The sequence below is a fragment of the Lepidochelys kempii genome, chromosome 26 (genome assembly GCF_965140285.1).
Source record: "Lepidochelys kempii isolate rLepKem1 chromosome 26, rLepKem1.hap1, whole genome shotgun sequence".
Lineage (NCBI taxonomy): Eukaryota > Metazoa > Chordata > Testudines > Cheloniidae > Lepidochelys > Lepidochelys kempii.
The window spans coordinates 11,104,944-11,117,866 of NC_136405.1; the positions used below are offsets into that span (position 1 = coordinate 11,104,944).

Consider the following 12,923-nt stretch of genomic DNA (forward strand, 5'->3'; position numbering starts at 1 on the left):
CTGTCAGGGCAGCTGCAGTTTGTGCACGTGTCCTGTCCAAGGCTTTCAGCCCATGCCAGACCAGTGGCTCTGGGCTAGGCCTACATCCTGCAGAGACGCATGCAAGGCAATTAGAAGCTCTCCTGGGTAGCCACTGCACCTTCCATGCCTCAATACCTCACTCAGGCTTAAGTGTGGAGGGCCATGTACATTCGGGAGTTAAAATTCACCTCTGTAGAAGACCAAGTCAAGGCCTCTGCACCATTTAGTGAGACTTACGTGCCTAAAACAGTGCTTATGCAGAGCCTAGATCTTGTGTTGGCCTCTTGCACCGGGGCCAGTTTCACCCTGAGCCTATGTAATAGTTGCTGGAAGGTACTACAAGAATTAGATCATATTAAAGATTTTAAAGACAAACAAGTATGTATAGGTGTGCCACATGAGATGTCATGTGTCGACAGAAATGGAGTTCTAGGCAAGCGTACAGTGGTTGCCATCAGAATCTCAACATTTGCCAATGGTTACCACACCAGTACCTATGCTATCACACTTGTTTCCTATTCTAACTAGGAGTGGGGGAAACCTGGCTCCCCAACACCATTATGAGTTGATGGTCCTCTGATAGGAGCTGTTCTTTTTTAAATGGCCAGCCACTGTATTCTAGCATATTGCTATCATATGACAAATAAAGACTAGCAGAAATGCAGTAAAGGTATACAAGTCTGAGGTGCCACCTTGGCTTAGTTGGGACAGCACTGTCCAAGAGAGGGGCCAGCCACCCCTCAGTGTAACTTCTGATGGTTCAATGCTTTTACAAGGTAATTAACATTTTAGTTGTGAGGGCGATATTAACAGAGAAGGACAAAGATCTACCATAATTCATCACCAACGGAAATTTTCCTGCATCTTTTCCTGAAGGAAGAAAATGTGAAAATTTTAAGCGGTACCCTTTAAAATTAGTCAAATCAATCACTCGGCCCCACAATGGATTCAACATTGATGAAGGATCCAGGCCCATGTTATAAGTTCTCTGGTTCTCTCCGTGCATTTCACCAACACTAAGAGAAGAGTAAGGATTAGCTACAAGAGTAGCAAGCGCACCACTCCCGTCACCAACAAAACAAGAAGATGCCAAGCTTTGTTAAAATATTTAGGGGTGTCCCCTTTTGGACAGGGGCAGTAAACCAATGGGTTTGTTCTTACAGCTATATAAAAACGGTTTAAGCGAGTTAAAAAAAATATAGGGAGATAGGCTAAACTTACAGACTCTGAAGTGCTCAAGGTCTGCATGAGGATGGTGTAAAAGTTAAGCTACTCTATGACAGGAATAGGGAGGCAGTTCTGTTCGGCCCAAGCCCCAGGTTTTGTCGCTGATTAGTCTGGAGGAGCATGCAATGTAAACATTAGTGCAAGTGGATCCTTTAAGTTAGCTACTGTAGATAGTCTCCAACATGATGGGTGGTCCAACAATTCCCATTCCAGGTCAAAGCGAGAGACCAAGGTGACTGAGGCACTCAAGGGAAGGAGATTTCTATTTTAAAAAGGGTACCAGCCATATCATTCTATGTCATGGGTGAAGGGCAGAAAGGACCATTCCACAAATAGCTGTGGTTAGAATGTAAAAGGCAGGCTTAGTGAAACTACGACAGTGCTGCTAGCTTTGAAATCCTGCCCATTTTATTTCACGGCACCGTTTCCAGTCACACTATCGGTAAGCAAGCTAAACAAGATGCCTGGTTGCCTTTTATGAACACACAGAACACCCACAATCTCCACACAGCAGTTTCTTGGCATCCTCTACAGGTCCAGTGGCCAACCTCGATAAAGTTGTGCAAGAATGGGATGCACACAACCTCTTTTTGGTGGGAGATGGTACTCTAACACTTTAGCATGCCGAGAAATACACTGCCAATGGACAGCTGCCCTTACACAAAAGCTAGAACTATGTTTAGCTAACTTGTCCCCCCCCCCCCCCCCCCGTATACAATACATGGCAGAAATTTTTAGACTTAAAACATTGTACTAAAGAAAACACTTCAAGAAAATCAACTTGCTTTATCTTCTTCAGAGAGAAGGTAAATATTAAAAATATACATTCTGGGATAGATCAGGATCTGCACAATGCCGCAGTGTAGAATACTCACAACAAACAGATGTAGTGCACATTGCTACAGTAAGTATACACACAGAAAAAATCAACTTTAAGTGATAACTGCTGCTTTGAGACTTTAGTTTGAATAGATTAGCAATACATAAAACCTGTAATAACCTTAATGCTTATAGTGGGCGAGAGGGAAGAGACAGCTTGTTACAGGTTAGAATATCAACACTTGAACGGCTTTCTTCTTTTTATGAACCTTGTGCAGTAATTGCAAGATACTAAAATAATTAAGGCAAGAAAACAAAACATACACTGAACAGCTTTCGCCGTCGGCTAGGAGGGCTGATCCAATACACTTTCAAGTCAATGGGAAACTTTCCATTGACTTTAATAGACACTGGATCAGGCCCTACAATTAGAACCTTTGAAAGAATACAGGTATTGCCAGAACGGAGGTTGCCTTTCCATGGAGTAATTCCGCTTGTTTTGTCCCAAACATTTTATCTAGACAAAGCCATATACTATCGTCTGATGTTGACTGGGTAAAACTAATACAATAGCTGGAACACATGGCTATTGGCTAGGTTTGTTTGTGACCTTTTAAAAAAAAAGTGATCTATGCTTCCCTTATTCACCTTCACTGAGGAGATGGTGGATTTTTTCCTTGTGCTCTATTGCCTCAACTTTATACGCTCACCTGGGCCACCCGATTCTCATCTGATCTTGTATTCCAGTGACGCAGCCTTTTCAAATGGCTTTACGGAAAAGCCATTTTAGGCAGAGCTAGCCCCGGGCTGGTTGTGAAGAAGGGGGGAAGAGGGGCAGCTTCCTCACTCCAGTTAAAATAGGTTTTTAAATGGTAGCCCGGCCATCAGTCAGAGAAGTCCCCTCCACACAACTGCTGGGTTCCATGGAGGGATTTGCCACAACTGCCGCATACGCATGGCAATGTGTTGGAATAGAGCCCAGAAGCTCTGACACACAGTCATCTTTGCCACTGGAAGATACTCCCACCCATTTTGATCAATTGTTTTCAGGGGCTCAACGTTTAACTGTTCACCAATTTATGCAATAACTTGGAACTCCACAAATAAATCCTGCTCCTGATGTTATAACAAAGGATGTGACGTCCTACATTGGCCTTGAAAGGGGAGTTGCTGTGACTTTTGTATGGTGGCTACATTTGAAAGTATAATATCCTGGTAGGAGCATCTATTAAGTTACAAAGGAAACTCATGTCAAGAACTGCACTAGTGACCCAAGGATATCAGGATGTGATGGTTCCTTCGTCATCGTTCTATGAATCAACAGCATGTACTAGCAGAGAAAGGAGAATCATCTCACGTCACTTCACTCAGCATAGATTCCGACCCATTTTGGGACAACAGACGGAGGAACAGCCCTTGGAGGAGACAGATAAGCATTTGACTTGTCTCCCCCCCTCGTTTTCATGACTGTAACAGAACATCTTTACGGTGGTTAGTAAACTTGTATTCTTATGGCACTCGGGGGACCAAAATTCTTTGGCATAGAAACCGGATGACAGTTCACTCTGTGCCTTTCCTTCTTGCTAGCAATCTTCATACAACTTCTTCCCAATTGGGCAGTTTACACCACATGAACCTAATGTTTGCTGGCTGACAACAGTTTTAGCTATTTTTAAAATTAATCCCCCATCTCTTTTAAAGAAACTGAAGTCTTCATTTTTCACTTGCATTTTCCATTCCACAGATCTCTTCTGTAACATTTCCTTAACAATCAGTGTCAAGTCTTTTCTTATGAGCTGGGTCTAAATCACACACCTTTATAAAAAGGATTATGCTTCCACTGTATTGTATTTCCCTCCCAGATCCATGAATAGCTATTTTAAAAACAATAAAAAGAACATCCACCGCTGCTTTTTGAATAGCATTATTCCAAAACAACCCAGTGCTTTTATAATGTTGATTCCAGAACACTTGAACAAATTCTATTCAATTTAAAATCTTAAACATTCTTTAAAAGTACTTTAATTCACAGAAATCTCTTGGTTTCTAATATACAGTAGATGGTTACTTTTTTTAAAATCCATTCTCTTTTCATGTATTTTCTGTATCTGGCTATACAATAACTTTCTATCTAAAGCTTTTTCATGTTCTCCAGTCCAATTTGCCCGCTTTAGGAATAAAAAACCAACAAAAAATAAAATAAAATTCTATTGACAATTTTACTAAGATCATTTCCATAGTTCTCTCATGTAAAGCTTCTTCTGGAAAGTGCAGTTTTACACATATAATGATACAACACATTTAAGCAATACTTTTATTATGAAGTGTAGATTGTAAAAGAAGATTAACTGGAGAGCAGACAATTGATGGTTAGTTCTATTTACAGAATTTGTTAAACTAAATGTGTGTGTGTGGGGGGGGGGGGGGGGAATAGTGGGGAAACTGGCAATAGGAGAGAAATGCTCACAGACTTTAATGTCTTTCCCTCTCAGGGAGAGGTCAATACATCTATAATTTAGTCATTCATACTTTCGCACATGAGAATCTGCACTTTTATCAATACAGCTACATACACATACACAAGGTTAGCAGTAAGCTAGTAATTATTCCACTACAGAGGACGAGTCCTTTTATTCAGGAAGAATTTTCAAATATATGATAGGAATGCTGGACTTTAAGATCATAAGCCAATGAAAACAAGTTTAGCGTATCCAGTTAGTTGACAAACTAAGCATGTCAAGGTAAAAAGAAAAAAGGTAAATGCCATCAAGTTGTATCTAGCTTGTCAGCACTTATCTCCAATTGTTTGAGGAGAGTGCATGCTTGTTCTACAAAGACTGAAGATCTGAATAAAGTTTACAGTAACTTGTCTACTGAAAAATGGTTCCATACTTAACTATGTTGCACTATATGTAGTTACAAGGGAAAAGAGGAAAATCCAGAACACATACGAGACGTTTGACTAAAACCCAGGGTAAAAAAACCAAACAACCAACAACTGTTGGACAATTTGGTTTGTACACAATTTACAGTTTGTTTTTTAAACACACACACACACGCACACACACACAAAAACAACAAGGGAATACATCCGCTGCTGCCACATTGCCCTTTTTGGCCAACAGTTCATTCAGTAAAAAGACACTACAGCCATACTCGCATGTATTTGGTTCTCAATTTTGAAATATTTCACTTGGGGTCATTTTTGTAGCTTTAACATTTTGGGTTATTTTTTGAGACAGCACAATTTGTTCGTAAGCAGGATCATTTTAGAGGGGTTGTGGAAAACCCTCTCAATTTACATGATCACCATATTTACTGGGCAGCTGCACTGCAGCAAAATCCAATTTAATTTCCCCCCACCCCACCCCCCGAAGCATATATTGCCAATTTAAAACCATCCTCTCCTAATTGTCTCCTACCTAGGAGATGAACAGCATTAGTGATTTTGTGTGTCCTTTCCTTTTGCCCGTTTGTCGGAAATCCTCCCTTCTCCCCTCAAAGGTTAAACACTTACATTAGCACTCTAGCCTAAGGGAAAAAATATCTGTTGTGTGCCATTTCTAGCAAGGATCATACATAGACTACAATTCACTAATTCGTTTGCTGTTAAGCTTTCGGTGGAGCTGTTTAAATCTCGGCAGAGTGGATAATGGTAAGTAGCGTTTCCTTTAGACATATGACAGAACAAGGAGTAATAGTCTCAAGTTGCAGTGGGGGAGGTTTAGGTTGGATATTAGGAAGAACTTTTTAACAACTAGGAGGGTGGTGAAGCACTGCAATGGGTTACCTAAGGAGGTGGTGGAATCTCCTTCCTTAGAAGTTTTTAAGGTCAGGCTTGACAAAGCCCTGGCTGGGATGATTTAGTTGGGGATTGGTCCTGCTTTGAGCAGGGGGTTGGACTGGATGACCTCCTGAGGTCCCTTCCAACCCTGGTATTCTATGCTAGTCAAGACAGGTGCACAAGGAACCATAGCAGATTGTACCAGGGATGAGCTGAAGGACGGACTATGGGAGTAGGTGGGACAGAAATAGAATCCGTTCCTGGGCCGGGAGATGGGAACATAGGGGTTTGTCTCCTTCTGTTTGCAGATTTATTTATTTAAAATAAAACCCAAAAAACCTGAAGGTTAACTCCTCTGGAAATGAAAACGTAGATAAGGTATGTTACAGAAACTGCGTCTGCTACTGGGTCACTGCTACAGGTCTATGAGCTGATCCACCAGCAGTAAAGACCTGGCTAGGTTGGGAAGACTGGATTCAGAGCTTCCACCGTTGTTTCTAGAATGCCCACCTGAAAGGGTGAGAGATAGGAATTCAGTATTGAACAGGACACACACAGGTTAGTTTCAGATGTACAAGCACAAGCAAAGAAAGAACAACCAGAGAAAGCAACTTTAAGTTGAGCTCAGCTATTCTATGTTACGGGTACTATGGTATGCAGTGTTGTTATAGCCGTGTCAAGGATATTAGGGGAGACAAGATGGGTCAGGTAATAGATCTTTTACTGGTGAGGGAGAGAAGGTAGCAGCCACCGCCAAGATTTACACCCAATAGGGCCTGCATGGAAAAGTTTAACAGAGAATTTTATCAGAATCAAATCAATGGGATTCTATAGGATTTTTAACGATATATTTCTATACTGCTATAAGATGGGTTACAAAATCTACAGAAAGGATGTTCTCTGTTCTAGATCTTTAAGAGTACTTCTATAACTTAAAGAGTAAATTTCTACAAGACACCATTAAGTCATTTACAGCCATTTCACAGGCTTTTTAAGTGATCCTGTAAATCCCCCATTGCATTTATATCATTCTCTATACAAAGACTTTTTCTTTATTTAGGGTGGACATTTCAAAAGCACCTCAGCACTGGCCCCCCTCTGCTTTCTTTCAAGTCAGTGGTGAACCTTCCATTGACTTCACGTGGGAGCAGAGCAGACTTAAACCTGCACTGAGGGCATTTGAAAAATCCCCCCCCTAAATGACTTAGGATTTTTCTTAACGAGGGTCATTCTTTCAAAGCGAATATTAGCGGCAGAGCGGGCATGCAGTACGCTCCATGCTATGAAAGACAGGATATAGGCGAATTACAAAAGGCAAGTGTTCCACTGGCCAAAGAAGAGTAACGGATCATGTGATAAAAATATGTGTTATTTCACCAGGAACTTCAGAAACGTTTTCACTGCAGCCAGACTGCAGAAACAAGTCATTTGACAGGAGTTGTTCCAAAAAAGCTGCCTACCTCTGTCCCTAAAAAACCCATTAATGGAGTATCATTCACCTAATTTTATTTTTAAAGGGACAATGCCTCTTAATAGCTACATCCTTATATAAGTATGAACAATCGTCTGTAGATAGGATGGCAACATAAACATACAAGGCTGGAACTCAAATAGACAGGAAGGCCGCAAAGTCCTAATGACTGAGGCTGGAATTTTCAGAAGTGCCTTAGGGATTTGGGTGCTTGTCTCTTACAGGAATTCTTTGGAAGTTGGGCACTTAACTCTCATAGGCACTGTTGCAAATCCCAGCCAGAAAGGATGAACTCACTTTCAAAAGAGGTTTGAAGACAGATCAATCTCCTTTTCTCTTTCTTGGGCCAGGTCCAAAGCCCATTGACGTCCATAGGCACCTTACCATTGACTCCAATGGGCACTGGATCAGGGCCTTAAGAAGTAAAGTTACACCATAGAAATGTTTGTGTGATTGAGTTGATACAGCCCCGTGGCAGGGCATGTACAGGGCATGGGATGTGTGGCTGACTCCTGGGATGACAAGATGTTTGAATTACTAAAGGTTTATACCCATTGTCCTGTCTCAGCAGTTCTCAAGCAGTGGGGCACACACAGCAAACTTTCTAATTCATGACGGTGGGGCAGCCAGGCCAAATCTGAGTGAGTGGCATTGTGACCAAGTGGTGAACGAATCCTTCTCAATATTGTATTATCCTCTCTCACTGGGCCTGATTCTCCCCACCCACCCCAAGTTTGAAAATCAGGAGTAACCTAAAAGACAATGCAGTAAGACAAACTGGCATGAGCCAGAGGAGAATTAGGCTCACTGATCACTAAGGAGATATGATTTTGGTGTAATTTATGTGTATGGCTTAGCACGACTACCCAATAAACTGGTTGCCATCATGTGTGTTCTTTTTAAAAATCCTGGCTTACCTTGTGAATTTTTGGATATCAATACTGGGATAGGGTCAAACTCATCTTCTGCCACCTTTGCAGAGCCCTCAGGAACATCAAAGCCTGATATCAGATTAGTATCTTCTGCAGTGTAAAGGAGAAACGCAGGTAGAGAAGCAAAGATAGCAGAAAAAGCATGTTAGAATTGCCAAAAATGTTAGGGTTGTTTTTTGTTTTGTTTCGTTTTTTAAAGTGGTTAAAAAGCAAGAGTTTAAATAAAAAGTTGAAATTAAGTTGGTAAGTCTAAGAAGGTAGTAGGGGAAGAGTCAATTAAACTCAAAAGCAAGAAAAAAAACAAACCTAAAACATACATGCACATACTCAGCTGAGCCAAATAATGAGAACCAAAATAAAATTTGGCCAACCCAATGCTTTAGCAGTTAGTACATTTCCTAGCTGAGCTAGAAACATGGGTTTGAGGTTACGCTGGCATGCTGCACAGCCAGCAAGGATTGGGGGCGAAGGCAAAGAGGAATTAAAACGTTCCTTTGCATCATCTTATTGGTGCTCAAAACACGCATACAGTTCCAGTCTACCTCTTTGGTCATGGGGCTCCATATATAAAGGGGGATTTGAGGAGAAAAATGGCAGCCTGGCACACGGGAGGTGTACAAAAAGATCCAAGACTGATTAGTCAGATGAGCCAAGACACGCGAGTTACTGCCCGTGGGAAAGAAGGCAAATAGTGGCTTGAAATCAATGGCAGTTAGGTGCCTAAACGTCTTAGGGATTTTTTTTGGGAAGATCCCACTAAAAGCTCCTCTGCTTCTTTAAGCAACTAAGTACCTTGGAAAATCTGGTCCACAAACCCTATGTGAAGTATATTCCCTCGCTATGGCTCAGGGAATCAGAGTAAAGAGGTTCATCTAAAATCCCTTTAGATGAAGTTGATAGATATCCTATTAGGTTTTGGCTGTGCTGGTGAAGGAAACCCTGGGAACACACATGGCTCTTAGGAGGATAAAGGGAAAACCACACATTTCTACAGAATGAATATGCAGAAAATCCAGGATCATGCAAGTGGGCTTTATGGCTTGGAAGACCCGAGTTCTTCAGCAATAAGACAAATAGCTGAACACCTTTTTGAGTCAACCAACGTTCTTTTCTGCTCTATCCATAATTGTTGATAGCTTTGAGACAATTGAAGTTTGTAATACATTTAGCCATCTCCATCTGTAGCCATTAAGGGAAGAGTGTTTAAACCTGCACTCATTTAGGCACCTTCTCAAGAAGAGAAAAATGCAAGCAAGTATGTACTTTTGGATGGGTTTCGTTAGGAGATGCATTTTCTCTTCAGTTCACTGTTTCAGCAATTTATAGTAACACACACTATTCTGTCAGTCTCTCATCCCACACATCCAGGATTCAGTTTTTTGTTGAGTAAATGCAAAGTAATGACAACCAAGGTTTGAGGGGCTCTAATTTAGAGCCCACAAAACAATACAATCTAGCAACACATATTGTGTAAATTCTCTAGTGTGACTTGCTGAATAAGACACAGTGGTTTGGAGAGAATATCAACTCATCTCTGGATATTGTTAGTGATACAAGTGTGCACCCCAATTTTAAAATCTTCCTAAATTTATCACAGTTCCCCTGAGCCAATAGCTGACGTGATTAAGGCAGGTTTGTGGTATCAATGATATCTTGTTGCATTGAGTTCTTCAGGCTGATTATTCTTTTGCACACAGTGGACAATTCGCCTGTGCAACTTATTGCCACAGGATTCACTGAAGCAAAGAACTTGGAAGAATTAAAAAAAAAAAAAAAAGGATCGGACAGCTATATGGAAAAGGAGATCATCCAGACGTGCTAAAATAAAGATTTTGAAGAACAGTCACAGACAAGAGTTTTGGAAAAAGATATAAATCTGTGTGTCCAATAAGCTTGATGAGGAAAGTGAGACTTCCAAATTTGCCCTCAAGGCAATGAAAATAGCATTACTTTCTGTGGCAAATCAGGCAGAATTCTCTCAATTCATTCTCTCGTTGAAGTCCAACATTTTGAGCTTCCATTTTACCAAGTTCCATCACAAAATAATAGCCCGTGAACCTACATTTCAAGCCATTTACTCAGAATAAAGTTGCAGGGAAGTTTACTGTTGCAATGAGCAATTAGGAGAATTGCTTGTTTAAACCCAAAAGCTTTATGAAAAATGCAATCTCATTTTAAAATGCCATTGACTAAAAATTGATAAACTATTTCTACGGCACTTCCTCTCGTGACTGAACGCTTTCTATTGCCATAGGGATGTTTATCAACTGAGCTAAACAAAACTTAGTGTGAACAGACACCCAGAGGTCTAATCCAGGTTGGTATTCGCTCTTTGGGCCTGTCCTTTCAATGCAATAAACGAAGGAAAAACCCCTGTAGAGAGAAATTTACCATCCAAGGTACACTCCACATTTTATTTGCATATTACTCATTGCCTGGCATTTTTCTAATATGCTCTTGGAGCGCGCACAGATGTTCCAGCGGTCGCTTCAGCACAGAGCAGGAAGCTGGAAGATCACAGCAGGAAAAGAACATCTTAAAACCTGTGCTTGAAGCTCTGAACTGATGAGCGACAGTCAACATCCCAGAGCCAAATATTATGAGGACCTAATTTTCACCCACACCGATTTCACTGGAGTGGTGAGCAACTCTGGAAAAAATAAAAAATCATGCCTCATGTATCTTCAAACCCTAGTACAGATGGTCAGTGGAACGCACAAGGTCTTGCCTCACACAGCAAGAGCAGAACTGGGAACAGAACCCAGATCTCCTACACCAAGGCATGCGCGTTAGTCACTAGACAATGCTCAGGTCAAGATGCACTGGCCAAGGTCCAGAATTGCTATTCTTCATAGCCACAATATGTTAGCCCACTGTAACTCTGCACTTCAGGTTCCCCAGCCCACCTCCCACAACTATACCTCCCTAAACTTTTCAGTTTGTACGTTACACTTGAACACCTAGTCACTTTTTCCACTGAATGCGTCCGATGAAGTGAGCTGTAGCTCACGAAAGTTTATGCTCAAATAAATTGGTTTGTCGCTAAGGTGCCATTAGTACTCCTTTTCTTTTTGCGATTACAGACTAACACGGCTGCTACTCTGAAACCTAGTCACTTCTGTAATTAGTGTCACTTGGTTCATGGGCTCTTTCTAGCTAAACACTTCAGGGAAGAGGATATGTTCCTCAAATCTGGCAATACTAAGTCACACAGGACTTATGCTACAAACAAACCAAACACTGGCTCTTCGAGAGGGGAAGCACAGGTTACATCATCAGGTACAGGTATGACAAAAATGCCCAATGGCAGGTTACCTTTGTGAGCTTGAGCTGAAATAGCTATAGGAGCAAACTCATCCAAGAGGTCAGCAGCGGGGTTAGAAAGCAGAGAACAGTCAAGTAGAGAATCTTCCCCAGTGAGAGAATCTGAATCCAGATTAACAGCCGTCAGGCCACAGCAACGACAGCATTAAACAGCACACACACAAGACTGTTAGGTTAATACGGTCACACTCCTGTTACCATCCAGTTAGTATTGAAAGGGCAGTTTGCAAAACCTGCATGTAGCCACATCTAACATTATCCTGGTGGGAAAAATTTTCCACCATTAGAGAGCTTTGAAGGATCCCAAAGTGTTTTAACCACCTACATGCAGAAAACCAGATTTACCCCAGGAAAGCAGCCGCCTCTGGAGTGGTGAGAGCAGCAGTCAAGTCAGAATCTTGCACAATGGAATGAGCTAGACATTAGCCAAGAGAACAGCGAGAGTCCCTCCCTCTTGCAAAAAACTCCATGGGATCTTTGGATATTGTTTAAGTCAAGACTGGAATGAGGAGGCTTTTGCTGTTGTTGGCCTGGTTTAAGGTCTTGTTGGAAAGACAGACTGTATGGTAATTATTTAATTTACTTTGCAAAGGAGACAGTTGCTCATAGGAGGATTTAAAACCATGGTTTCAGGGAAGCAAGGAATTGCAAGCCTAATATTTTAGATGCAGCTGACTACCTTTTCGAGATAAATAAGTAGCTTAGCTCAACTATCTGAAGAGGCTTGTCAGCCATAGACCAAACTAGATACAATTCATTTCTGTGTAAAAAACGTTAAGTAACATTTCAGGTATCTTAAAACTACTGATGTCCTGTGGCACGTTGGGACACTGTCAGCTGGGGCCTATCCTGAGAAGTTCTAAACATTCCGTTGAAGTCAGTGGGGCTCTGAGAAGGTGTAAGGATCCACCCGTAGGAGCAATTTTCAGGATCAGGGCTTATGGAGTAAGGAAGAGGGATGAACTGCCAATTACAGAACACAGACAAGATATAGGTGACACTGAAGACTGGCATTCCTAACATCCACAGGAGATCTCAACAGGAAATTGGAAATTTCATATTCATATTGGCAACACACCACTAACAAGCGTCTATAACTAGCGACACGTGATTTTAAGGGAAGCTAATTTGGGGGGGCGGAGAAGGCGGGTCTTTTTATTCTAGTGTGAAAGAGACATTAGTGGATTAACAAACCATAAAGACGTGATCTGTCTACTAAGCAATTGGGGGTGGAGGGAAGGCGATTGCCACATGCGTAGGGATACCCGAGTTACCTTTGATCTAGTTAGCTTGCGAGCACAGGCTAGCTACTCCACTGCATAGCCAGGGTCCTGAGCGGGCTTGC

General features: G+C 41.5%; 1 protein-coding gene across 11 annotated transcripts in view; it reads right to left on the bottom strand.

Annotated features, from left to right (window-relative positions):
• The window catches only part of AAK1 (AP2 associated kinase 1), a 125,862-nt gene that overhangs the window by 9,210 nt on the left and 103,729 nt on the right, over window positions 1-12,923 (bottom strand). For 3 of the 11 annotated variants that reach the window (XM_073325210.2, XM_073325211.2, XM_073325209.2), the window contains exons 20-22: window positions 11,570-11,680; window positions 8,240-8,344; window positions 2,015-6,361 (exon numbers count right to left, since the gene is read on the bottom strand). The exons of 6 other annotated variants lie outside the window; for them this stretch is intronic. In XM_073325210.2, coding sequence (XP_073181311.1) covers window positions 6,267-6,361; window positions 8,240-8,344; window positions 11,570-11,680 — 311 coding nt within the window. In that variant the 3' untranslated portion in view covers window positions 2,015-6,266. Of the gene's footprint in view, window positions 1-2,014; window positions 6,362-8,239; window positions 8,345-11,569; window positions 11,681-12,923 lie in introns of those variants that run through there. 2 more of the 11 variants (XM_073325213.2, XM_073325212.2) reach the window with 1 other exon arrangement.